Below are 25,605 nucleotides of genomic sequence, written 5' to 3'. Positions count from 1 at the left end.
AATTAATAGATACTCAACTTAGACACCATGCCAGCTTCCTAGATATTCCCTGACCTGCTTAAAGCTCCATTAATGGATCCGCATTTTAAACAGAATGACAAATTAATTTCTTCTTTATTACTAGCAGCTAGGATCTGTATTGTACATTATTGGAAATAACTGACCCCTTCTCCTATGTAATTGTAGTATAGTAAAATATGGACTGTTCTTGTAATGGAAAAGTGTTCACACCAAGTATGTGCACCAGAAACAGGATAGGTATCTAGAAGTTTGGTCACCCTTTCTAGCATACTCAGAAGAGGAGGGCTCACCAGCCAGCAAGCCAGACTCTTTTAAACCAGATTCTTTGAATATTATCGTGCTCCTGAACAGGTAATGTATGATGTAGTAGTTAATGTTTTATTGTAATTTTGCCTTAATAAAAAGTAAAGAAGTGAGAATACTGAATGAATACAACTTGAATGATAAAATCTGAAAAAAAAAAACACAGGTTGCATGACATTAACAGTTGGGAAAAGAGTGGTATAACTCATTCCTAGGACTTTGTACTGAAACCTAGGTTACCATGGCTGGTGCAAGCAACTTTTAAAGGTGTTTGCTTTTAAATTTCATATCTGAATTCCAGGACTATTTTCTGCTATATGCTAAGTTTGAGAAATGCTTCTGTTTCAGGAAGCCTAAGTGCCAGATACATGAAATGGTCTATGTTATATGCATCTAAACTAGTGGACATGCTTACACCATGTCTTATTCAGCATAAGCATGTTCTTATGACCAGAGTCAAGTGAAATAAGCACAAGGAAACTCAACACCACATGATACTCCTCCGTCTTCATATTTTATTTCGAGCATGAAAATCCTCAACACAAGAAGTCATCCTGCAAAGATGGAAGGAATATTATGAGACTGCACTTAACCATCCTGAAGTGACTCCATGCCCAGATCTGGACATGTTAGTAGTAGATACAATCCCTGACCCTGAAGCCTGTGTAAATGTACCTGTGCTGGAAGAGGTTTACTGTGCCATAAAGAAATTGTGAAGTGGGTGTGCTACTGGATCTGATAGCATAACACCTGAACTTCTCAGGTGTGGTATAGAGCCCATAAGGGTAGCATTATACCAACTTTTTGTCCAGGATTGGACTACTGGGAAAATACCAGAGGAGTGGAAGGAAGCGATCATCATCCAACTTAACAAGGGGAAAGGCCCCACACACTTGAGTGCAGCAGACACAGGCCAATAACTTTGTTATCTATTCCCAGAAACGTTTTTACACATGTTCTACTTGCTCAGCTTCAGCCTCTCCTTACAAAACACCATCACCCAGAAAGATTGGACTTCACTGCTGGGTGATCTGTAATGGACACTCTACTTGCTCTTTGTCTTTTATCTGAGATTCATTGTAAATTCACTTGTCCTTCAACAGCAGCATATGTAGATCTAAGACAGCCTTCAACTCTGTTGATAGAGCTGCCCTGGGAAGGCTCTACAAGGCATCAGCATTCCCAACATCCTCTTGGGGTTAATTCAAAATAATGATTCAGGGTCACAAATGTGATATGAGACCCATAGGTCCTATACTAGATCAAGTATAAAGCAGGGATGTTTTCTGGCCCCCAGCCTCTTCTGCTAGGCAGTGGATTGGCTCCTTGAACAGATCTCCGTAAATACTGGCATAACTGTTTGGTTCAACTCCTTTTACCGACCTGGATTATGTGGATGTCGTCCTCTGCCAAGATGCAAATAACCTTAAAGATACACTTCCAGGACATGGCAGCAGCCCTTGGGTTACAGGGTTTCTTGGGCAAAAAGAAAAATCCAGTGTGTTGGTGCAAAAGTTGTGATACAAGAGATCTGTGCTGCTGGACAAACTGTGGATGTAGTAGATGACTTCATCTATTTTAGGCCGTAAATTGTCGTCAAATGGGTGCAGCAAGCCAGACATCCTCAGGGGAATCAGTTTAGCAGCCTCAACCACGAAGGACCTACATACAAAAGTATGGATTTATCAGACCTGGGTACTTCTGGTCCTCCTACACAGATCTGAAACATGGATGTTGTTTACACAAGACAGCAGGAGGCTGGAGGCATTTCATATGCATTGCCAACAGAGACCGTCGGGCATTTTTAATGGTTTGATTTTATCAGTAATAAGGATGTATTATTGAGAACTGGCCTCGAGAGGATTGAAGTCCTCATTGTTCACTGCCAGCTGGCACTTTTTGGTCATATACCCTGCCTCAGAGATAAAGTCCCTGAACATTGAGCCCTGAAGATTGAACTTAAGGTCAAGAGGGGATGTTGCCCGGCAATGAACAGGTGCCACCCTCATGGTCCTCCATGATTAATTTGGCTACACCAGATCAGTAATAACCTTGTGGAACTTTTAAATGCCTGGAATAAAGCCATACAATGTGGCCATGGCCATTCGGCGCTATGAACCCTCGCTGCCAAGCGTATTGTTGTTATGAAAATCCCGTCAGGTTCATGTAAAGGTTCACAGAACTTTCAAGCAAGCATGAGTTGTTTTAAGGCTTTCCATGAGAACCAAGTAAAATCCCCCATTTCCATACAGTTTCAAACATTCATCTGTTTTGGTTTGATATTGTGGATTCATTTCCAACATGAAATATAGGGTAAAACTTGAGTGTGTATGAGAGAGTATGCGCATGCTTGTGTGTGCATGCATACTCCTTTACAAACTGAACAAGTATTAGAGTGGTAGCCATGTTAGTCTGTATGAGCAAAAACAATGAGGCGTACTTGTGGCACCTTATAGACTAACAAATTTATTTAACAAATTTGTATTAACGTCTATAAGGTGCGACAAGTACTCCTCGTTGTTTCTGAACAAGTATTGGCTCTAGTTCTGGCCTGTTTTGAAGGCTTTTATACAATGAGATCATAGATTACAGAAACTCCTGTAGTTCTTTTCTGTGTATGCCTATGCAACATTTTACCTTATTTATATAAAATGAAAATCTCTCCTTAAGTAGATGCCGCGATGTTGGCAGACCAGGCCACAGCTCATGCCAAGGTCCCCATGTCTGAGCTGGACACTGACAGATACATAGCTGAAACCTTTCTGGCTCTCTTATGGGTTAATACAGTATTGGTAGAATAGGTATTAGAATTACAAGAAATTGTGTAGTGTTTGGATTCTGTTGAATGCTTGTGAGTTGCTGCATACATTAATCTTGTAATAGGTCGAGGGACATCTACACAGAACACATCACCGGCCAGCGGCAATACCAGGAGGGATGAGCTGGAGTGCCGATGAGAAGCGCAGTGGGGAAAGTAACTGAAAGACTTTCCTCATGGATTGTATTTTCTAAATGGACAGCCTACCCTAAATTCTCAATTACTGAGGGAAAATCTTCACTCATTGTTGTATTTGTTTTCCAAAACCAACTTGCTATATAACTTTTTATGAGTGATGTACCTGAATACTTGGATGCTATCATCAAAACTGTATTGTTAACTTTATTCACCTAAATTTGGGTTATTGCTGATTATGCACTATATGTATCTTATGACTTTTAAAAACAAACTTTGTATTTGTGGATAATCTAAGCACTATACCCAGATTTACAGACACTCTTTTCTTACCCTATGTATTATATATATTTTTTAACTATTAGCTTTAATAAAAATTTTAAATCTGAATATCATATTGTAATGTAATATTTGAGGAGGTGTATTGTGAGCCTCCACTGCTGTATGAATCGCCACACGGGAGAGGCATTAGTATGAAGTGCTGCTCTTCTACAGAAATTGTTATGCCCATCCTGAAAGAGGAGACTCATTAATACCAGACAGGCTATGAGTAGATCTTATAACTGGAAACTCCCTACACCTGGATTCAGGAATCCTCAACAAAGGACTAATAACTCCTAGTGTTCTGCTGTGCTCCCCTTGAAGATGAGTGATGCAAGTGGCCCCTTCCCATTAGCTGAGTTGGCAGCTCCGAGCGCATGGCAGGAGGGGGATAAAAACCTCAAACAAAAGGAACTAGGTATCCCTATGCTGCTTGCACTTGGGGAGGGGGAAAGGAGAAGGGACAAAGTGTTTTGAGAGATCCCCAGCTGCTTAGCCTTGGTTAGACCTAAAGGACAAATAGAACATTCTGATTATAGAAGCCTCTATTATTTTTGAAACCAAAGATTGTAACTCAGTTTTTCGTCTATATTTGCTTGCTTTAATCTTGTAAATAACTTCCTAATTTCCCTTTCCTATTTAATAAATCTGTATATATTTTACTCTAGGATTGCCTATAAGCATTGCTTTGGTGTGAGACCTAAATTGCAATGGACCTAGGGTAAGTGACTGGTCCTTTGATATTAAGAGTAACCTGAATTTTGCTGTGATACTTGGTGTAAGGGGCCATTTATCACAGAGATATGCTCACCTGGGTGGCAAGAAAAACTGGAGTACCCAACGGGACTGTCTGTGACTCCATGTTGAGTCTGTAAAAGTGCCAGAAAGGTTTGCACTTAGTGCAGTTGATTGGTGAAATCTGAGTTTAGAACTCAGAACCAATTAGGGGTTTGTGCCCTGGTTTTTAACTGTCTGCCCTTAAGTTGGTTCTCATGCTCTTGCATCACCGATGGGAGCGTCACAGATGCAAAAGCCACTGTCTTTATTTTTTGAAGTTGATCTACTATAGCTCAGTTATAGTAAACTTCCAGAAATAATGACAATAGCCCAGAGCTAAATTAATGAGAGCACACATTTTAATACAAGCATGCAATCTGAAATAAAATAGTCATTTGAGTGTTCTAGGTAAGTCCTTCCTTCAGCATACCCACCTTCTGCACATGATCTCCTGTCTGTCTTGTGGGTGTATGTTTGAGTTATGCTCACTCACCGGTTTTCAGGATCTTGATTAGGGCATGGATGCCACCCATTAGTTTAATTAAACAGACTACATAACAGGTTCTATTTTTATGCAAGGAAGTTCCCTCCTCTGTAATAAAGCACAGGCACATATGCCTCTATACTCAATTGCACCTGTTGATCTAAGAGCCAAGAAAAGAATACGTGAAAAATGGAGGAAAGAAACAGACAAATTATGGTTGCCAAGATGAGCTGCTTAGCATAGATTCCTTGAAAAAACATGAAGACCACTAGCAATGGGGGAGGGTGAAGGCGATTACTGAATGCTACAGAACTGGTAAATCTTGCCAGCAGAGAGACTACATGTCTGAGCAGTCTCATTTGTGAGATGAAAACAACCAGGCAAAGTGAATCAAAATCCAGAGCCTGGAAATACTCGTGGTCAGGAATAAACACAGAATGTGCTTTGTCTTTCCCTATTTTCACTCTGAGACTCTTTGCAAGTGGGCTGACATTGCTATCCCTTCTTGATTCTCTTAGCAGAGTCAATACGGGGAAGTGGAGAGTGCTAATGAACTATTCCATACTAGTCAGGAGGGGTGTGTGTGTGTGTGTGTGGGGGGGGGGGGTTGTATTGTCTAAGTTCACAGGAACTTTTGATGCCCAAACCTGGGTTAGATTCATGGCAGTTGGACTGCAGAAGATGATTCAGGAGAATCTGTAGCTTACCCTACAGATAAGACTTTTTGCCAAGCCATTCCTCTATTCAGTCAGGTGTTTTCTGATCCCAACAACGGCTTTTTGGCTTCCTTAAGAGTTATTCATCAAATCTGGATGGATGCTCCTCAACTACCACATTTTTTCCCTCCATAGAGAACTTAAAGAAAATAAAAATCAATGTATATGCTGTGGTTTTTACATAGATTCAGAAGGTCTGCAGCGTATTGCTCTGAGTTGTAATGTTTCCAGATTTAACATGATGGAAGTAACCCAAACTACAAGGGCGTGTTCTAAAATAGTCTTAAAAGGGTACATAAATCACTGTTTTTCCTCTGAAGGTAGGTGGCCTTTTGGTGTAAATTTGTACACAGGATAAATTTTTAGACCCTTTGAATTTTCTGAGTAATTTTGGTTTGGTTTCTCCTCATGTTTTAATAGCAAGGGTTAGAACTTTGGTTCAGGCTGAAACACTTAGTGATGCCAGCCTTCCATCGCCATGTTTACCAAACCAGCCTTAGCAGTTAGCACAGAAAACCACTACTCCCAATAGTGTAACAGTGTTAGGTTGGGGGGGCGGGGGTAGATTGGTAAACATGTATATGGAGAAGGGAAGCTTGAGGGAGGCAGAGTTAAGGATGCAACGTCTGGCTGGTGGTACATAGTAGTCATGGCATGATGAGGTGCCTGCGGGTGAAGGAAAAGAAGAAATGTACTGTTAGGTGGCTTAACTTTTCACTTCCTTGCATCTGTATCAGGTTTGTGTCAGGTATGTTGTGTGTAAGTAGCTGAGCAACCCTAATTACTTAACACTAACGGCAAGATGGATAAGTTTTTATTATTAGCCTATCAAAAATGTTAGGAACAGAGGAAGTGAGATCAACATTTTTAAACATCGGTGACTAAAGGTAAGCACTTTGGCCTCAATTCAAGAAAGAATCCCTACCTGATGAGATCAGTGCTGGACTGGATGTCAGGAGAGCAGGGTTTTATTCCCAGCTATGCCACTGACCTGCTGGGTGACCCTGGGCAAGTCGCTTCTCTTCTCTGTGGCTCAGTAGCTGCAGCTGTAGAATGGATAATGATAGTGACCTCTTTTGAGATCTGATTATAGCTCTATATAAGAGCTAAGTATTACTATTAAAATTAAGCATGTGCTTAAGTGCATTACTGAATTGGGATCATTGGGCCTGGTTCCAATAAAGGCAATAAGAATGAAGCCATTGCCTTCAGTGAGAGCAGCGCCAGTATTTAATCCATGTTTAGGCAGTTAAAAACGTGCCTTATTTTCAAAGGTGCTGAGAAGCCACAGCTTCATTGACTTAAATTGATTTAGACACACACATTTGAAGTTCTGCTTACTATTGACAGCAAATGAGTGGCAGTTCTAGAATTAGAACTTGGGTGTCCTCAAATACTGTTCTAAAATTCATTTCTCTAGACATGCTGCATATAACAGAAGCAGCCACCTCCAAAGCACACCCTTCTCCCAAGTCCAGATTTCCCTTTGCAGCAGTCTCTCTCTTGAGGCATGCCTACACTGCAGTTAAACAGCCTTTTAGGCCAAGCCAGCTGGCACGGGTCAGGCTTGGGTATGTAATTGCAGTGTAGACATACCCTTTGGGTATATCTAGATTGCGCACACACACACACAAAGGCCAGGGCAGCAAGTATCCTAGCCTAGGGTCAACTGATTCAGGCTCACACTAAGGGACTGAAAATAGCAGTATAGATGTTACTGTTCATGCTCTGAAACCTAGTGAGAGGGAGTGGGTGTCAGAGCCCAACCAGGAATGTCCAAACTGCTGTTTTTAGCCCTGCCCCATGAGCCTGAGTCAGTTGACTCTGGCTCTGAGACTTTTGGGAAGGGGCAGTGTAGACATACTCTTGAGAACACCACAGCCCATAGGTAATTCACACTATTCCCTCAAGTGGTCCCATTTATTTGAGTTTTCTGGGGGTAAACTGGCCCTCCAGGCCCCAAGGTTAGTTCAGCCTCTCTCTTGCGATAATTCAAAATAACACAAAGTCTTTAAAACCAGAACACTAATTCTCACAATCTTCTTCCAGTTTCAGTTGGGCACCACCCCTCCTCCCTGAAGGCTTATCTGCCTCTTTCCCACTACTTCGGCACTGTAGTTTTTCTTTTCGCATAGGCTTTCCCTAGCTATTACCTACTCTGCTGACTCAGGGCCCTGCAGACTTCTTATTACACTGTCTACAACCATAATTACAATTTCTTGTACTTCTCCCTTCATTGTAACTTCCTGCTTCTTTTATACTGGAAACACCTAATGCCTCTCAGGTAGAGCTCCTTGTGAATCAGGGTGGGCTTAGCCCCAGGTTCTCCAACCCATGGGGCAAGCCACGCTGTTACAATGCACAAGAAATTGTATATTTCTGTCAGTTCTTTTATTCCTTTTTGCTATCAGGTAAAAAGCATATCTAGTCAGGAGTCACATCTGACTTATTACAGCTCTTGTCCATGTATCAAAAGAAGCTGTCACACAGGTAATTTAAAGTATAAAAGCAAAACTTTGTTGTTTAAATGGCTGTAACAAACCATATGCAAACTATAGGATGGCTATTTTTAAGAAGCGATTGACTGCAATCTAAATGCTTGTCACTTTTGTAATATGTACTGTTTTGAGTACAGATTACTGTAGTGATTTGGAAGAGTATGATAGAATATCTGTGTATAGTACAATAAATAAAGGCACTCTGTGTATTGTAATGTGGCAATTAAGCTTCAGAAGGCACCTCCATTCTAAGGGCTAAGTCCTGCTTCCATTGATGTCAGTGGAAGTATTTTCACAGACTTTAATGGGAGTTGGATGGCACTCTAATCCCCTACTTTCAACTCCTTGTAACTTTCTCCCATCTATAAATTAATTTGTGGAAGTCTCTAAATACTACAAGGAAAATAAAGAAATTACACTCTGTGGAATACTTCACAAGGGCTGCTATGTTAGTGAGGCCCTTCACAAGGCAGCAAAATCCAAAAGAACAAGTGGCCTACTTATTAAAAGTATAAGATATGAATACAGAATTTTAAATATATAGTCTAAAATACCATGTGTTTTTGAATAACTTTTTTTATCTTTTCCTTTCCCTTCTGCCTGCTTCAAATGCCTTCACACTTCCTTTTAACTTTATAATCAGATTTAAACAAATCAACCTCTCCACTGGAAAAATAATGCTCTTTTGCCAGTTACAATCTTCACTACATTTGGTAAATTGTATATTGAGGCAACTATATATGCATTCTGGATTGAATTCACAGCTAAATTTAATCTGTTTATTAATGAAAATTCACTGTCAGGTCCTGCTGTCCTTTGTAATACTGCAGTCTTACAGTTTATTATATCATCAGACTGTTAAGGTGGTTAGTATTCAAACTAGGACTGTGTATAGTACTTTTCAAAATGTAATGTCACAGTTTGTGCTTTATTTTTAACTATATATTTAATTTTACTGTACAGAAAAATATACAGATGTTTTTGGTTCTTTTTGCTCATGCTTTCTAAGTTTCTGAGATTTTATCTAAACTTCTTTGAACAGCAGTGCCTAAAATTGTAGCATTAACTGATGTCAAAAGTGAAGGTAATAGTCAGAATTTACCATTCATGCAGTGAGTTTATAGCAGGGGTGAATTTGGACTAATACATAGATTGGTAAATGGTATTTAAGCGTCTCTCCTTATTTACAAATGTTTAGGGACATGTCATGCTCATAAAAGGTACTGGCTTGACAGACCATGTAGAATGAAATCTGTTCATAGATCAAGTACAGCACAGGCAGCAGCCATACAAGTTAATATTGGCTCTGAGATGCTGTAGAAGATATTAGTACTTGTTTCAACTTTTATCTATGCAAGAAGAAAAATATGTCTTTATGTTGCTAACATGCAGATTCTGGCTTCATTTTTATATAAAAACATAAAAGCAAGGAAAAATAAACAGTGATTTTTTTTTATGTATACATTATTGGCAGAGCTAAAAGCATTAGGGCTGGCTGAAAATTCCCCATCAGCTTTTTTCACCAGAAAACTGGGTTTTCAACTAAACAAAACTTTTTGTGGAAAGTGTTTGCTTTCTTTGGAAAAAATTGATTAATTATTTTCACCAGAAAACCATAAGCTCTGACAAGATTTTGGTTTGGAGGATTTTCTGTAAAAAGTCAACATTTTCTGTGACTCCCCCCGCACCCCCCGCTACTCTATTTTCTGTAGTTAAGGCTGAAAACAGAGAATTATAACAGAAAGTGTTAAGTGATTGCTAAACTTTTAGCAGGCCAGGCTGAAAGCTTCCATGCTTGGTCTGTGCTTCAGACTGATTTTTTTGTTTTTGTTTTCGAAAGATTCAACAAAAATAGTTTAGCAGTTTCTAAAAATGGGATAAGGGAAACAGGTAGTTTTGTCAGTGTTACTTGACAAGGAAAGGGAAGCATAACACATTAGGGAAAATTCCCTGGTTGGCAAAGCCAAAGACCATGAGAAGAAGTTTAGGTACATAAGGAACAAAATAAATCCTAACAAAGGTAGAGGCCCATTACAGCAGTTTTTAACATGTCAAATGCACTGAGCATGCTCTCTGGCACAGATCTAGAGCTCTGGATGGGGGAAATGATGCAGTGGCAGCAGCTGCCACCTTTACCCTTTTAGTCTATGGAAGGGGGAGTTTACCAGAGGCTATGACCATGAGTTCTAGCCTCATCTCTTCCAGTGACTGGGGTTAATAAATCTGTGAAATGCACAGAATTAAAATGGAATAAGGCCTCATAACCAATATTGCCAACCACAAGCATTAAAAATCATGAGTTAGGACCCCAAAAATCATGAGTTTGGATTTTTTTTCCATGGGAGATATATATATATATGGTTCTTTTTATTCACATTCTGTTTTCTGAGCCTTTAGGGTGACCTCAGCTAGTGATTTAAGTTATTTTTTTTCTCTCTGCAACCATGAGGCCTAGAATTAACTTAGTTTTTCTTTTAAAGTGAAAGCTAAGATTTTCATGCAATCTTTTGACTCCAGCAGCTGGATTTTTTACAGAAACATGGAATACTGCAAGACTTGTGATTAAAATCACAGGCATATTACATAGAGGTTACACCAGGTCACTTCTGGCTGGGTTAGGAATAGAACAAGGACCAGATTCTGGGCTGCATCTCTCAGGAAGTATAACACAGAAGGTACTGACCCGAAAAGGGGTTGCAAAGGTGACTTAAAGCCCCCCAGCATAACTTGGAGGAGCCTTGGGGTTCTGCTTTAACTTACAGCAGACTGACTGTGGGCTTCTCCACAGTGCAGAATTACCAGAGCTCAGAGTGCTCTGGCCATTGCCTCTTTTCTCTTTCCGAATCAATGTGCTGACTGCCTCTTCTTATCCCCAGGATAGCAGGCTGTGAGGGGACAGCTGTATAGTGCCAGCTTAAATGGCCCTGGTGCTGGGGTTCTCCTTCTAGGGCTCCTCTGTCTCTCTGTGTCCCTTGTATAGTACAGGAGGAGCACAAAGACACTAGACACTAGAATCAAGCCTATGTGCTTAATAGGGCAGATCCCAAGTCTCAGCCACTCGGCTAGCCTGCCTTTCAGAATGAAAATGCCAAATGTATGTTTGACTATGTTGTCTGTGGCCATTAGACCTCTCTCCCTTCCAAAGCTAAGACTAGCACTGAAGGCTTCTGATTCCTAATACTCCTCTATTAGCTAACCAATAATTGTGTAAGTCAATGCATCTGTCTTGCTTCCCTTGCTGGTCCACATAGCATCTACTACTGCTACCAGTAGTATCTTCAGCTCAAGTTGTAGAAGTCTGTGCTGTGTACTGGATTCCAAATGCGCTGATGATCTATGCACAGAGGTACTATAGTTCCACATGATGTAAATTCTGATTTACAAAAACCAGAAACCTAAGATGATATATACAAACCAAACAACCCCCCGAGTTACAAATATTAAGGGTTTTAAAGCACTTAGAAGTAAGGAAATGCCAAAATTAAGGTTGCTTAATATGATCCCTTTGTGTATATGCATTATGATAGTCTTAATTACATGATCACGTTATTTGTTCTGAGACCCATGTCATTCAGTGCACAGGATGGCGTGTGAGTGAGGAAGAGGAGTGCTAGAAGAGTAAGGAAGTTCCTTTGTATATAAGGCATTAGACTGGGGACCTAGGAGAAATAGAAGTGGAAGTGGTTTTTTACCCACAAAAGCTTATGCCCAAATATATATGTTAGTCTTTAAGGTGCCACTGGACTACTTGTTGTTTTTGTGGCTACAGACTAACACAGCTACCCCACTGATACTTTCTATTTCTGACTCTGCAACACATTTGTCATGAACACAAGGGGGAGGGGGAAATTGTGGCTCCAATACTTTAAGAAGATCTGCTTGGATGGATTCTTGCACCTGTGCAGAGTCCCAGTGAAGTTAGGTGTCTCTCATTACTTGAAGAGTATGTTTCCACTTTTTGAGTATGTCTCCACTGCAGCTGGGAAATGTGTTTGAGTATTATGCAGCACAAATTAAAGAGAAATAAACATAGATTCAATAAAGAGTGAATAGAGGTTTTAGCCTTGGACTTGATAAAGAGCAGGATGCTTCCTGTGTGGAAATGAGACAGGGCATACAGGAGGGTAGCAGGTAAACTGTGTATTCCCAATGTTCTCCGCCCTAAGCAACTAATTGTTGGCTGGCTTTCACTGGGGTTACAAAGAGATAATTAAAGCCGGGAACTGCGGTCATTTTTTGTCCTGAGTGCTGGATTTTCCACACATCTATATTTGAAATCGAAATGCTGCCTCAGGATAACAATTAATAACTTGCATAATCAAGTGCCATGAATTCTAGTGGCAGTGTGGCCATCGTTGGAGGGCTTCAGTCACCTCCATGCATGGCCTTTGGCAAAGGACTGTCCAATACAATGCAGGATCTCAAAGTTATGGATTACTTGTGGCACCTTAGAGACTAAGAAATTTATTTGAGCATAAGGTTTCATGAGCTACAGCTCACTTCATCGGATGCATTTCCACTGAATGCATCCCATGAAGTGGGCTGTAGCTCACGCTCAAATAAATTGGTTCGTCTCTAAGGTGCCACATGTCCTCCTTTTCTTTTTGCGAATACAGACTAACACGGCGGCTACTCTGAAAGTTATGGATCTTAAGTATTGAGCTAAACTGGGTCAGGAGCAGCCTAAGTTCCCTCTCCCGGTTCTCTGAAGACCGCCAAAGGTCCGGGGCCCAACGCGTTGGCCGGCGGGCCAGCCGGCCGGCCTGCCTCTAGCGAGCTGAAACAAGCGGCGCTGGATCAGAACATCACTGACCTTCCGGAAGAGCCGGAGCCAGAGCTCGTGGTTTCGGCCACGCTGCGACTGAGCCCTGGCGTGTGCAATTTGGGGCGGCTGAAAAAATGCTCCCCTCAACCCCCGCCGCGGCGCTGCCCTAAGGAGCGGCGCCTTCTCTCTGCCGGGCGCTCCCCCGACCAACTTTCAGCCAATTGGCGCCCTGGCTCTCCCATCCAGCTGCTGAAGCCGCTGCCCAGCGGCCGCCGCTGGCTCCTCCCCTCCCCTCCCCTCCCCTCGAGGAGCTCGCCGGGGTAATCCTGCAACCGGCCCCTCCGTCCCTGCCCCCCTCCCCCCATCTCCTGCCCTTTGCAATGAAAGTCCCTGTTAACTCTTCTCCCCTTTAGCAGGCGGCCCGAGTCAGTGCAAAATGCTGGGCATGTACGTGCCGGACAGGTTTGCCCTGAAGTCGTCTAAAGTTCAGGACGGGATGGGGCTCTATACGGCCCGGAGAGTGAAAAAGGTGGGTGATCTCGCCGCTGCTCCTCGGCACCCATGGGGTCGGCATGACGGGGAGACCAGGGGGCTGTGCGCTGCCTGGTGAGTGTATTGCAGAAGCAGCTAGGGCAGCTGTGTAGCTTGCAAGCTACTCCGCCCCCCCCCCGCTTAGTTTCCAAAATGCTGGTTTCTCCAGAGAAAGCCTGCCACGTAGTACAGGAGTTCACTGCAGCGCCTTCTCCTCTCGCTGCCTGCAGGGCTTTCGAGTTCCAACTTAATTCCAAACTCCCCCTTTACCAGAGCTCGCTCCACCGTCTGCTTTGCAGCGGGCAGTGTCTTGCTGAAATGAAAAAACAAACAAACAAAAAAAACCCCCAGCGTTAAACTGAAGCATGTTCTGGTGCATTTCACAGAAATCTATTGTTGGCACGCAAGGACTGAAATCGTGATCAAAAAGAACAACAAAAAGGCACCGTCCCCTTTGGAGCTTTGTTTCTTTGGGGAGTAGCATAAAATGGTTAGCCCAGCTCCCCGCACCTGTACATGCACAAGCAAAGAGTGGGTTAATCGTGTGCATAGGAAGGGGTTAGTAGGAGGTTTTTATTTTGGGTTGGTGTTACGTTTTTGTTTGTTTTTTAAAACCCAGGCAGTGCCCCTCTCCTGATCTATTTGTCCATTCCCATCTCATTTTCAATCTAAATATACCTCCCTCCCCACCAAACTCCTGCTGTTCTCTTACTTTTAACAGAATAAATGATTTAATTTGCTTTGCAGAATAATGAAACGGTGGCTGTGAAAGATGTGATACAGCTGAAACCTCAATTAAGTACAAATCCCTCTTATGCAAAACAGGTCACATCCCCTGACATCTGTTAATTAAATTGAAAATTCTCTTGATTATCCACAATTTCAATTATCCAGAAATATTCAGTGTCCCCCATTATATTTACATAATTGAAGTGGTACAGAACTAAAATGATCAATCCCGCATTAATTTAAGCTTCTACCTTTTATTTTTCTTGGATCTTTTGTTGTGTGTCTGTCCCACTTTTCAGAGTAGCAGCAGTGTTAGTCTGTATCCGCAAAATGAAAAGGAGTACTTGTGGCACCTTAGAGACTAACAAATTTTTGGATCTTATTGGTTTGAGAGAGGTGCTATTTGGGCTATCTTGTTGTGTGTGCAATTCACCTAACGCCATACAATACAGTGAAATTCATCAAAATTATTACCTATTTCAACAGTCATTACAATTTTGGGCCTGATTTCCTTTTCTCTTAAGTATAAATTTCGTGGGTGTGAAACTGGTGAAAAAGGAAAGTAGAACTTGCCTACACTTAGTGCCAGAGTTCCTACATACTGTTTAGGCGGATGTCATCAGGTGGTGATTTTACACAGTCTTCCAAGTACTTTTTCTTAGTTTGGTGGCAAATGTTCAATGTTAGGAAGGCATGTTAAATATTACTGTTAGTTTTGTTATGCAATGCTCTGAGTAAAGGTATCTGTGTGAGCAGCAGGCCTTGCTCTCTTCCTTGGTCTATGGAGGCCAGTGTTACTTCCTGGGAACCAAGCATCGGTGTATGGCTGAGATTCCTGAAAGAAGGAATTTGACTGCATGCTGTTTGTGACCACCTCTGTGCCAGGACTGGTGTACATGCATAAATAAAATAAATTGTTCATCGGATGTAACCAGACTCCATGTTACTGGGAAGTCTACCTCAGCAGAGGGGGAACAATACTAATTACACTATATTATAGCCATCTATTGTAATGGCCACCAAAGTAATTCCATTAACAATTTTTGGGAGGAGGTGCTGAATGTGAAATTAGACATATATTTCTGAGTAGCAAATTCTGTAGTGTGCTCTGTGTTGTCTGACATCTTAAATGTATCTTTCTTTCCTGTGGTTAAAGTGCTCCTTTCAGATGTCCTTATGTTATCATTATTATTGCTAACCCCAACTGCTCAAATATAACGAGGCAGGCCCCCTCAAAAATCGAGTGATTTAAAAAAAAAAATCCCATTTTGCCTCCTTTTTGATTTGCCTTTGGATGTGAGCCCTTAGGTTGCACTCAGGTCATGTTTTCAAGCTTTTCTCTGTTACCACAAGGGCTAGTAACTTTGTATTTTATTTATTTTTTTAAAATGAAAGTTGAGATTCTCATGTAATCTCTTCTCTCTCTCATCTAGACTTTAACTCAAACACCCAAATCACAAAACTCTTGATACAGTCATGAGCATTGGCAACACTGGTTTCTCAGTGCTTTGCTGGAAATGGAACAAGATCAGTTGTTGCTGCCTGATTTTCTTTAAAGTTGATCCCTACTGTATTTTCTGCCCTTTTAGTGATAGGGCAGTTTATGTCTCCTTTTAGTCACTGTTATGATAGATGTTTGTGTATAGTTTCATTCATTATTTTTTTATTGACTTGAGAGGAAATGAAGTGTAAGAATCTGGTATTAGTTAATATATATTGGCATATAATGGGATATTTGTTTGCTAGAATTGATAAATGTGTATATATCTGAAGAAAAGATACTTATAGTCCTCAAAAAAGGCTACTTGCCTCTGGGACCCTTATGTTGCAGAACATATTGGCTAGCTGCCTACAACTTCTGTTTCCTCTCCAAGGCTGAGAAAATTATTTTTACGTTTAAAAATGCGTGCAAGTTTTTAAAAAAATCACTTTAAAATTTAGGTCTTTGGGCAGGTCTTCACTTACAACGCTGCAGCTGCACCAATGTAAGTATTTCAATAAAGGCCTTGTCTACACTGCCACTTTACAGCACTGCAACTTTCTTGCTCAGGGGTGTGAAAAAACATCCCCATGAGCGCTGCAAGTTTCAGTGCTATAAAGTGGTAGTATAGACAGTGTACCAGTGCTGGGAGTGACTCCCCTTGTGGAGGTGGGTTTTTTTTTTTTTTAGCGCTGGGAGAGCTCTATACTATTGCTGTGTTCCACCCCAGAGATGTCTGCGTTTTGGTGGTTGGTGAAGTGATTCCTGTAGGTACTTTGTAAGGTGCCTGGGGATCCTTTGGGGTGACAGGATTTGTATAAATGTAAAATAGTGGAGCTAACTTGTCCCAGGTCAAGTCTATACTACATCGGCACAGCTGCGCTGCTGTAGTGTGTCTGGTGAAGTCGTGCTATGCCGACGGGAAAGCGCTCTCCCATTAGCATAATTATTCCACCTCGGCAAGAAGCAGAAGTTATGTTCGCGGGAGATCATCTCCTGCTGACATAGTGCCAGTGGGGACAGCACGGGAGGGGTGGGAGGGTTCACATCCCGGAGCAATGTAAGTTGGACTGATTTTTAGGCTGGAGTGTAGACCTGTCCTTAGTCTGTACTACAAAGTTTTGTTCGCATATGTCAGCTAAGGGTGTAAAAAAATCATACCCCGTAGCACTGTCATAGCTCTTCTTCTCCCTTGCATTAATCCCATCAAATCTACGAGTATTGCGCCCCTCATTTGCCCATACAAGTGCTCTGTTCGGTGCTGTATCCTCTATAACACCACATCTTCCTTTATGACATCCTACCACTTCTTCTTGGGTTGGCCTTTCTGATTTTTTTTTTCCTTCAGTCTTGATCTTTTGGACTCTTACCACATAGTTGTCAGGACTGTGCTTAAAACAACCAACCCACTGAGCCTGCATTCTCTCATTTTTGCATTTATTGGTATTGATTTGAGCATGTCTCTCTCTACATACATATTCTTCACATAGCCTTTCATTCATACACCATTCATCTATTTCAATATTCGCCTTTCTGTGGAACAGATCATTTGCTCGTGTTTCTTCTTTGTTGCTCAACGCTCAGGGCCATATATTAAAAGTGGACAGACCACGCTTTTGTAGATTTTATCTTTTAATCTTATTGGTATCTTACTACACTACTTAGCTTTCTCCATTTGGGCAACACGTTTATTATCCTAGCTCTAATTTCATCTTCCATTTCCCCATTTTCCTGGATTCTAAAACTCAGATACTTGAAGCTTTGCGTTTTCAGAATTGTCTGCCTGTCCAGTTTCAAGGATAATTCTTCAGTGTTCATATTATTGAAATTACATGCCATATATTCTGTTTTTTCTCTGCTTATTTTGAGCCTATGTCTTTCCAACACATCTCTATTTTTCAAGAACCTATCTTTCTCCTCACCGCATAGAATATCATGTGCACCAACGTGCTGCCTTCTGTATGTTCCTTGTGAGGGTGTCTAGAATGAGGATAAACACAAAAAGGGCTTGTCAAGGTTCCTTCCCCACTCTGAACTCTAGGGAACAGATGTGGGGACCTGCATGAAAAACCCTCTAAGTTTATTTTTACCAGCTTAGGTTAAAACTTCCCCAAGGTACAAACTATTTTACCTTTTGTCCCTCGACTTTATTGCTGCCACCACCAAGTGTCTAACAAATATAATAGGGAAAGAGCCTGCTTGGAAATGTCTTTCCCCCAAAAATCCCCCCAAGCCCTACACCCCCTTTCCTGGGGAAGGCTTGATAAAAATCCTCACTAATTTGCATAGGTGAACACAGATCCAAACCCTTGGATCTTAAGAACAAGGAAAAAGCAATCAGGTTCTTAAAAGAAGAATTTTAATTGAAGAAAAAGTAAAAGAATCACCTCTGTAAAATCAGGATGGTAAATACCTTACAGGGTAATCAGATTCAAAACATAGAGAATCCCTCTAGGGAAAAACCTTAAGTGACAAAAAGACATAAAAACAGGAATATACATTCCATTCAGCACAACTCATTTTATCAGCCATTTAAACTAAATAGAATCTAACGCACATCTAACTAGATTTCTCACGGATTTTTTACAGGAGTTCTGACCTGCATTCCTACTCTGGTCCCGGTAAAAGACACACACAGACAGAGAGAACCCTTTGGTTCCCCCTCCCAGCTTTGAAAGTATCTTGTCTCCTTATTGGTCATTTTGGTCAGGTGCTAGCGAGGTTATCTTTAGCTTCTTAACACTTTACAGGTGAAAAGGTTTTTTCCTCTGGCCAGGAGGGATTTAAAGGTGGTTAGCCTTCCCTTTATATTTATGACAGGGCTCAATGCTGACACAGCTGTGCTGCAAAATCCTCAGTGTATACAACATTATGCCAGCAGAATGAGTTCTTCTGTCAGCTTTGTTAATGTCATTCAGGGAGGTGGTTTAGCCATGCCGGCGGAATTCCTTCTGTGGCTAATGCTGTGGCGGAATTCCTTCTGTGGCTAATGCTGTGGCGGAATGGAGCCATGGAGGCAGCATCACTTTTTTCCACAATGAATATAAAGTCAAAAATACCGAACACACCTATCTGATGCGCACCTTGCTGCAATCCTGAAGGTTTCAATTGCTCAGTCAAGGAGGCCAAACATCAACAAACTGACAGAGCTGAAGCACTGCCAGGTGCCTGGCAAACACTAAAAACTCTCTGGTAGGCGAAGAATTGTATGACAGTTGTATACAGTTGTATGACGTTTTTACTATTTCTAAGAAATTGAAAATAAAAAATACAATATAAATGTTTTCTTTTCTGAACACCATCTTCAGTGACATTATTGGCCCACTGGGAGGATTTGAGGACTGGCCCTAGCCCTAAGGCAAACGGAGTTTGAGACCCCCGATTTACACGGTCACTTTTAGGTTCTGCCTGTGTGTACATCTAATTTTCATCTCCATTGTTTCCTTGGGCTCCAGTCTTCTTGTTTGCTGCTCTGTCTCATCCTGCTCTCATTGTGTTTTCTTTCCACGCAGCTGTCTGCAATGACCTCCTCCTCCGTGTGCACCAAGTGTCCTCACTCTCCTCCTTGAAATCTCTCTTCTGCCCTCCATTTGCCTTACTTTCCACTGCTAATTTCTCTTCCACTGCTGTCCATTTCTCTTGCAGCTTTTATTTTAAAATATAAGAATTTATGTTGTCTGCTGTGTAATCTCTTTCCTTCTCCCATATTCTTAACCCTCATCCATCCTTTTCCAGGACCTTTCCTTTGTCTGTTATCTTAGTATTACATGTTTGTCTCTTGCCCTGCATGGGTTACCCTTATTGCCACTTACAGAGATGGGGAGGCTGGGGCAGCAGGACGTGATCAGGCACTGCAGGACTGGGTGGTGGATGGGGCCATGAGGGGTGGGGTGGAATTGGGGAGGTAGGCAGAACCGTGATTCTCCTTCCTTCACAATTCTGGCCAGTGGAACTAAGCCAACATAAAAGGAAAAGTAATCTGCTGCTGGAGAAGGACAATCACAGACTACTTTGCCTCTGGATCAAGAGAGAAACCAGGGAATTAATTGTGACAGTCACAGTTTACACCCTGGCCTGCTCCCGGGACAGTGCAGCTATGCAATGTAAGAGATAGGTGGTATTATTAAACACTTCCCTTTACTTGTGGGCAAATTGTAAAGTTACAATCCCATCCTTATGTGTTAAATTCTTTTGACTAGTGACCTTTTAAAGATCTCTGTTCAGGACCCTCCAAAGTTATGGAGCTATACAAATGTTTATCAACAGTAACCAAAATAAGAACATAAGATAACATAAAATAATCCATATGTCTACACCAGGGGAGGAAGTGTATTTTTAATGTCAGGTTTCAGAGTAACAGCCATGTTAGTCTGTATTCGCAAAAAGAAAAGGAGGACTTGTGGCACCTTAGAGACTAACCAATTTATTTGAGCATAAGCTTTCGTGAGCTACAGCTCACTTCATCGGATGCATACTGTGGCAAGTGTAGAAGATCTTTTTATACACACAAAGCATGAAAAAATACCCCCCCACCCCACTCTCCTGCTGTCTATTACCAATAGTCTAATAATAGTCTATTACCAGCAGGAGAGTGGGGGTGGGGGAGGTATTTTTTCATGCTTTGTGTGTATAAAAAGATCTTCTACACTTTCCACAGTATGCATCCGATGAAGTGAGCTGTAGCCCACGAAAGCTTATGCTCAAATAAATTGGTTAGTCTCTAAGGTGCCACAAGTACTCCTTTTCTTTTTAATGTGTGTTAGCAAACACATATGAACTAGTGTAAACAAAGCAGTTACAGTTTTAACATGATTTGACTGGTAAAGTAAACCCTTACCTCATCCAAGAAATACATGTTAAAGCTACAGCTACCTTGTCTACACTAGAATTTTAACATGTTTGCTAGCACGTGTTAAAAATACCACACTATTTTTCCGAGTGATGACAAGGCCTAAGTGTGTGTAGTAATGTGCTTGCTGATATTAAGGTTTAGAAGTATGTTTTCTGGAACTGTAGTGCTATCTTGTGTGTAAAGGAGAATCTGGCATTATGTTTTTTTTGCTTACAGGAACTAAATTATAAAAGTGACTTCTTAGCTGTTAGGACCTGTCTGTCAAGGTAACCTTATTTAAAGTGCACTCATACATAGAATACTTAGATATTTAATTGGGTTGTGTTGATATGTTTTTATCTCTGGTTAGAACTGTACTTTAGATTTCTGCAGTTCTTTTATCCAGTTCCAAGAATAAACATTGTATTAGGGATGCAGCGATAGAGAGAGACAGTCTAGTATTGGTAATCCATTTCTATTTACTGACTGACTAATGGCCTCTGAGCACTGCGACCCTTACTGCTTTAGTATATGACTAATGTTAAAAGATGGTGGAATATTAAAACTCACATTTGGAAAGGAAATGAAAAATGAGAATTAAATACTAAAAAATAAAATATAGTTTTCAGTCAAACCTTTAGAGAAGACAATGCACAATATGGTATAAGCTGGGGATTCAGTGCTGAAAAGTAAGGGACTGGATGATTCTATTTGATTAAAAGCAGAAGCCCTTATTCATTGTCTTTATACTTAGGAGTATAAAGACAGCTAATTTATTATAATATTGGTTTGGCTGAGCAGAGCAACACAGAGCCTTTTTCATGGAATCTGCTGCAGCTACTGGACTGCAGTAATCACCCCATTTATAGCTTCTGAGTGTCCTTCCTCTCTCATTTTTACTTATGTGCACCTGATCTAGCCTCTAGACTCAGCCTGTGCTGCTGATTATGCTTCACCAAAATTGCTGCCATAAATGCTCACTCTTCCCTCCGAGAGGTTTGATCTTTGTCCATTACTCTCCCTCTCCTAGCTCTGTGGGATGAAGTAATGAAGAGCCTCGTGGCATTATCTCTTATGACTTGGTAGGAAGGAAGAGGAGATATCCTTTCCAACTTGGGTGGCACCTGTCTACTCTCCTTTCTGTGGCCGAGTGCAAAAGGGGACTGAAGATCTTGATGTCAGGGAGGAGTATGTCCATCTTGCAGAGGAAGGAGACAAGGGGAATGCTCTCAGTGTCCCTAGCAGGAGCTCTTGAACGCTGAAGAGCATGTTGGTGTTGTCTCTTGGAAAGATGGGGGAGAAGGAGCCACAAACAGCCATCCCTCACAGACTTGGGCCTTGATCTTGTGTTTTAAAAAAAAATAACAACAAAAACCCCCTGTAGAAGTTGCACTGGTTTAACATCACACTTTTAGTGAAACCGGTGGAGCTTTCCGTGTGGACGCTCCCATGTCTGTTTAAACCTGTTTTATATCAGTTTAGCTAGAACTACTTGAGTAAAGTTAAGCATCTGCGTAAAACTTTGCAGGATTGGGGTCTTGATGCCTTCTGTCACAGCAGAATTTTTTGGTATATGTCAATTCACATGTGTCTCTTTTTACACTTAAACTGTTCTCAGTTTATAAATCCAGTCTTTGGACACTGCTAAGTCACAGTTAACTTGTATTACTTTATAATGCTTCAGCAGTGAATAGCTATTTTGTGAGTCTGTACAAGACAGGAATACTTAACTTATAGTGTGGGAATTTCATCCCACCAAAACTAGCCGGAGAAGAGAAGATGAGAGGGGACATTTTAACAGTTTTCAAGTACATAAAAGGTTGTTACAAGGAGGAGGGAGAAAAATGATTTTTCTTAACCTCTGAGGATAGGACAGGAGCTGCACAAGCGGTTTAGGCTGGACATTAGGAAAAACTTCCTAACTGTCAGGGTGGTTCAGCACTGGAGTAAATTGCCTAGGGAGGTTGTGGAATCTCCATCATTGGGGATTTTTAAGAGCAGGTTGGACAAACACCTGTCAGGGATGGTCTAGATAATACTTAGTCCTGTCTTGAGTGTAAGGGACTGGACTAGATGACCTCTTGAGGTCCCTTCCAGTTCCATGATTCTGTGATTACCTGGAAGAATTTTGAGGGACTGAGTATTATGCAATGTGGAAATGTGACCTGTATCAGGTAGATTGAGGAGTTTCTACCATGAATTACAAATCTTAAGGACTTTTCATGATATCTTTTTAATCTCTCTCCTAGTGATCCTACCATTTTATACAGGTGACCGTATATCACCTGTATTTTTCTGATGTTTCAAACAAACCTTGTCCCTGAACTTTCCTTGTTTTTTTTCCCAGTTGGCCTTCTGTGAGTTAGTCTAAGAAAGTCACAGAGCATGGAAGCTGAAAAGCCACCAAGTCTGATTGAGTGTAGGGAGGCAGGAAAGGGACATGGTAGACAAGAACGTATATTTAAAAATGTGAACACGTACTACATAAAAACACTTTTTTATTGAACAACAGAAAATTATGCCACAGAACAAGGAACATAAAGCATTTCAGTTGGGATAATGCTTTCAACAAAAAAGTATTTTGCAGCCCAACAATATACAAGTTCTGTTGCTGCAAACTGAAGACAACACTATATTTATTATAATAAAGTCCTAGTTAAATGGTTGACCATGCTGCTAATGTGGTATGTTTGGGACAAAACTGTTGGGGGAACATATCAATTCAAACTTTCATGGCATGTGTTGTGAATAACAGGTAATATTTTACATTTTTTATTTTGTTTACATAGGCTTGAATTAATTTATAGACATGTACATGCTCTGTGCTACTTATACAGATTTTTCTGTATGTTCAGAAACATCGGTGTTGAGCATTTTGATTTGATACGTCAAAAAGCAGTGCTGTAATCACGCAAATAAATCTAATATAAACTCTATCGCTGCCAAATACTTTACCCTTTATAAGGATGCCTGTTGCAAAATACTTTCGTATAACCGTATGCAGAGATAATATTGGTGCAGACGTTTTGTAGTTCTTGATTAAACAAATGTGTCATGAATTTCAGCCTCTTTCAAAATATAGAAAAATATTATTTGCCAAATGGAGGATATATGTGGTAGGGAAAACTGTTTTAAAATAAGTGTCACAAAATATGAAAAGAAAAAAACCAAACATATTAGCTCATTGTGCAATAATGCCTGTCGTTCTACATGATAGACACTTTTGAAAGTAGTGTATGGACTTTAAGTTTTAGCCATCCAGTTCTCAGCTGCAGCCCTGTTTAATGTGTGCTCCTTAGAAGGATGGGAGGCTGATAGAACAAAATGGTCTTTTTCTTCTGAAGCTAAAGGTGATACAAACGATTGTAGTTTGGTAACTCATGCATTCTTTGTGTCATCATTATTTAGGGTGAAAAATTTGGCCCATTTGCAGGAGAGAAGCGAATGCCTCAAGAACTGGATGAAAACACAGACTGCAGACTGATGTGGGAGGTGAGATCTATGGCGCTGATTTTGCAGACACTTACTATCACGTGTAGTGTTTGCTACCATGAGTAATCCCAAAGTGATATTATACCCAGTAGAAAGCATTTGCAGAATTAGGCTCTTAATTACTATATTAAATAATTTATTAACTTCGAGGGACTATTTTGACCCCAAGTAGGAGTTTTTACAAAGCCTAACATCAATATAAATGTTTCTATGATTTTTTTTAAAATGTATTTTAAGGGAAGCCATTTCCTTTTAAGGGAATAAGGAATAACACTTAAATTCTGCTAATTTATGAGACCCTAAGAATGAAACTGATTGCCATCCATGCTGAGGAATATGAAAAAAGTAAACAACAAGAAAGGTGAAAAGCTGATTATGAACACTGCAGCCTTTTTTAAAAAAATAACAAAAATGTAAATTAGTGATAGAGTTAAGAAATGTTTATTCCTCTTCTTCTTATTATTTTCTTAAAATTTTAGCGTGACGGTGCCCCTTTAAAAGCTGAACATATTGCAATGGCAGAGATTAAAAAATTATATTAGGGAGCAGCTTTGTGGCCTCATCATTGGGTTTGAGTTACCTAGGATTAGGTCCTGTATTTGCTAGTGTTTGAAAATTTTTTCAAACATTGTTACAGTCTAACATGGTTATAAGGCTTTTTTGGGCCCCAGCCTCATGCTGCTTTCAAACTGTTCCAGTTGTATTGTAGATCTGTGCTGTAGGTTAGTGGGTAATTAGCTCCTCTCTTCTCTCTATTCTGCAAGTGTAGAGGAGGATAAAGAAAGGAACTTGTAAAAGGGCCTAAAAATTGCAGAAGGGAAGGAGCAGTGGCTGCATAGCACAATCTCCTCAAGCTTTGGAGAAGCTTAGCTGGATGGGTGGAGCTCTGTGGGACTGATGGTAAGGAAGAGCCATGGAGCAGCTACTCTGTGGCATGCTCCCCTCAATGTCCCACAGGTTGCTACAGAAAAACTGCATTACTTTTATATAGCACTTTCCACGTTCAGGGTGTTTTAAGTACGGATATTTGAAAGCAGTATTCAATAAGTCTGGAAATGTTTTTAAATCTTCATTGATATGATTTGGGCACTGTGTTATACAGGTGGCTACCATTTTTTTTTAACAACAATTGCAGTACAATATATAGCTGTGACAGGTTGGACTCCCCCCATCTGGGATGCCACCTGATGTACTGGGGTTTCACTGAGCCTCTCTTGCTCCATCAGCCTGGATTCCCTCTCCCTGTTTTACTGGATTAGGCTCTCCGGCCTCTTGCAGCACACACACACAGGTAGGGCACACTTAGATGCAGATACAGACTGAAGTCAGCTCTGTGTGAGGGGACTCACCCAGCACTCAAGTGCACAATCTTTTTGGGAGATAAACCCAAAATAATCCTGTCTTGCACTGTATAGAAAGATATGCACAGCGCAAGCTCATAAAAATTCATCCTCTCCCTCAGTGTAGAGAGAGATGTGCACACCACAGTTACCTTAGTAAATAAACAAAAACCACAAACTGAGCTTAACATACTAGATAGGTAAGAGATAAATTAGCAAATTCTCACCGAGTGATAAACAGGTTGGCAGATTCTTAAGGCACAAGTTGTCTTGGCTTTCCCAGGTTTTTATTCACAGGCTAAAAATCTTTCAAGCGTGGGACCATCATTTTCCACAGTTCAGTCTTTGTTCCTCAGGTGTTTCC

At 40.9% G+C, this 25,605-nt stretch overlaps 1 protein-coding gene and 1 long non-coding RNA gene across 2 annotated transcripts in view; one reads left to right on the top strand and one right to left on the bottom strand.

The window, feature by feature from the left end:
* Positions 1 to 766: 766 nt before the first annotated feature.
* LOC140910344 (uncharacterized) lies at positions 767 to 13,055 on the bottom strand. The gene is made up of 3 exons (XR_012158543.1): positions 12,887 to 13,055; positions 1,708 to 1,986; positions 767 to 878 (listed from the first exon to the last, which is right to left on the bottom strand). It is a non-coding gene; the product is annotated as an uncharacterized lncRNA (long non-coding RNA).
* Positions 13,056 to 13,145: 90 nt separating this feature from the next.
* Positions 13,146 to 25,605, top strand: part of PRDM5 (PR/SET domain 5) — a 138,212-nt gene continuing 125,752 nt past the window's right edge. The window contains exons 1-2 of the mRNA XM_073341010.1: positions 13,146 to 13,367; positions 23,818 to 23,901. Coding sequence (XP_073197111.1) covers positions 13,275 to 13,367; positions 23,818 to 23,901 — 177 coding nt within the window. The 5' untranslated portion in view covers positions 13,146 to 13,274. The remainder of the gene's footprint in view (positions 13,368 to 23,817; positions 23,902 to 25,605) is intronic.

The sequence above is a fragment of the Lepidochelys kempii genome, chromosome 4 (assembly GCF_965140265.1).
Source record: "Lepidochelys kempii isolate rLepKem1 chromosome 4, rLepKem1.hap2, whole genome shotgun sequence".
Taxonomy (NCBI): domain Eukaryota; kingdom Metazoa; phylum Chordata; order Testudines; family Cheloniidae; genus Lepidochelys; species Lepidochelys kempii.
Note: the sequence above shows the minus strand (reverse complement) of the source record. Positions and strands in the feature narration are given on the sequence as shown.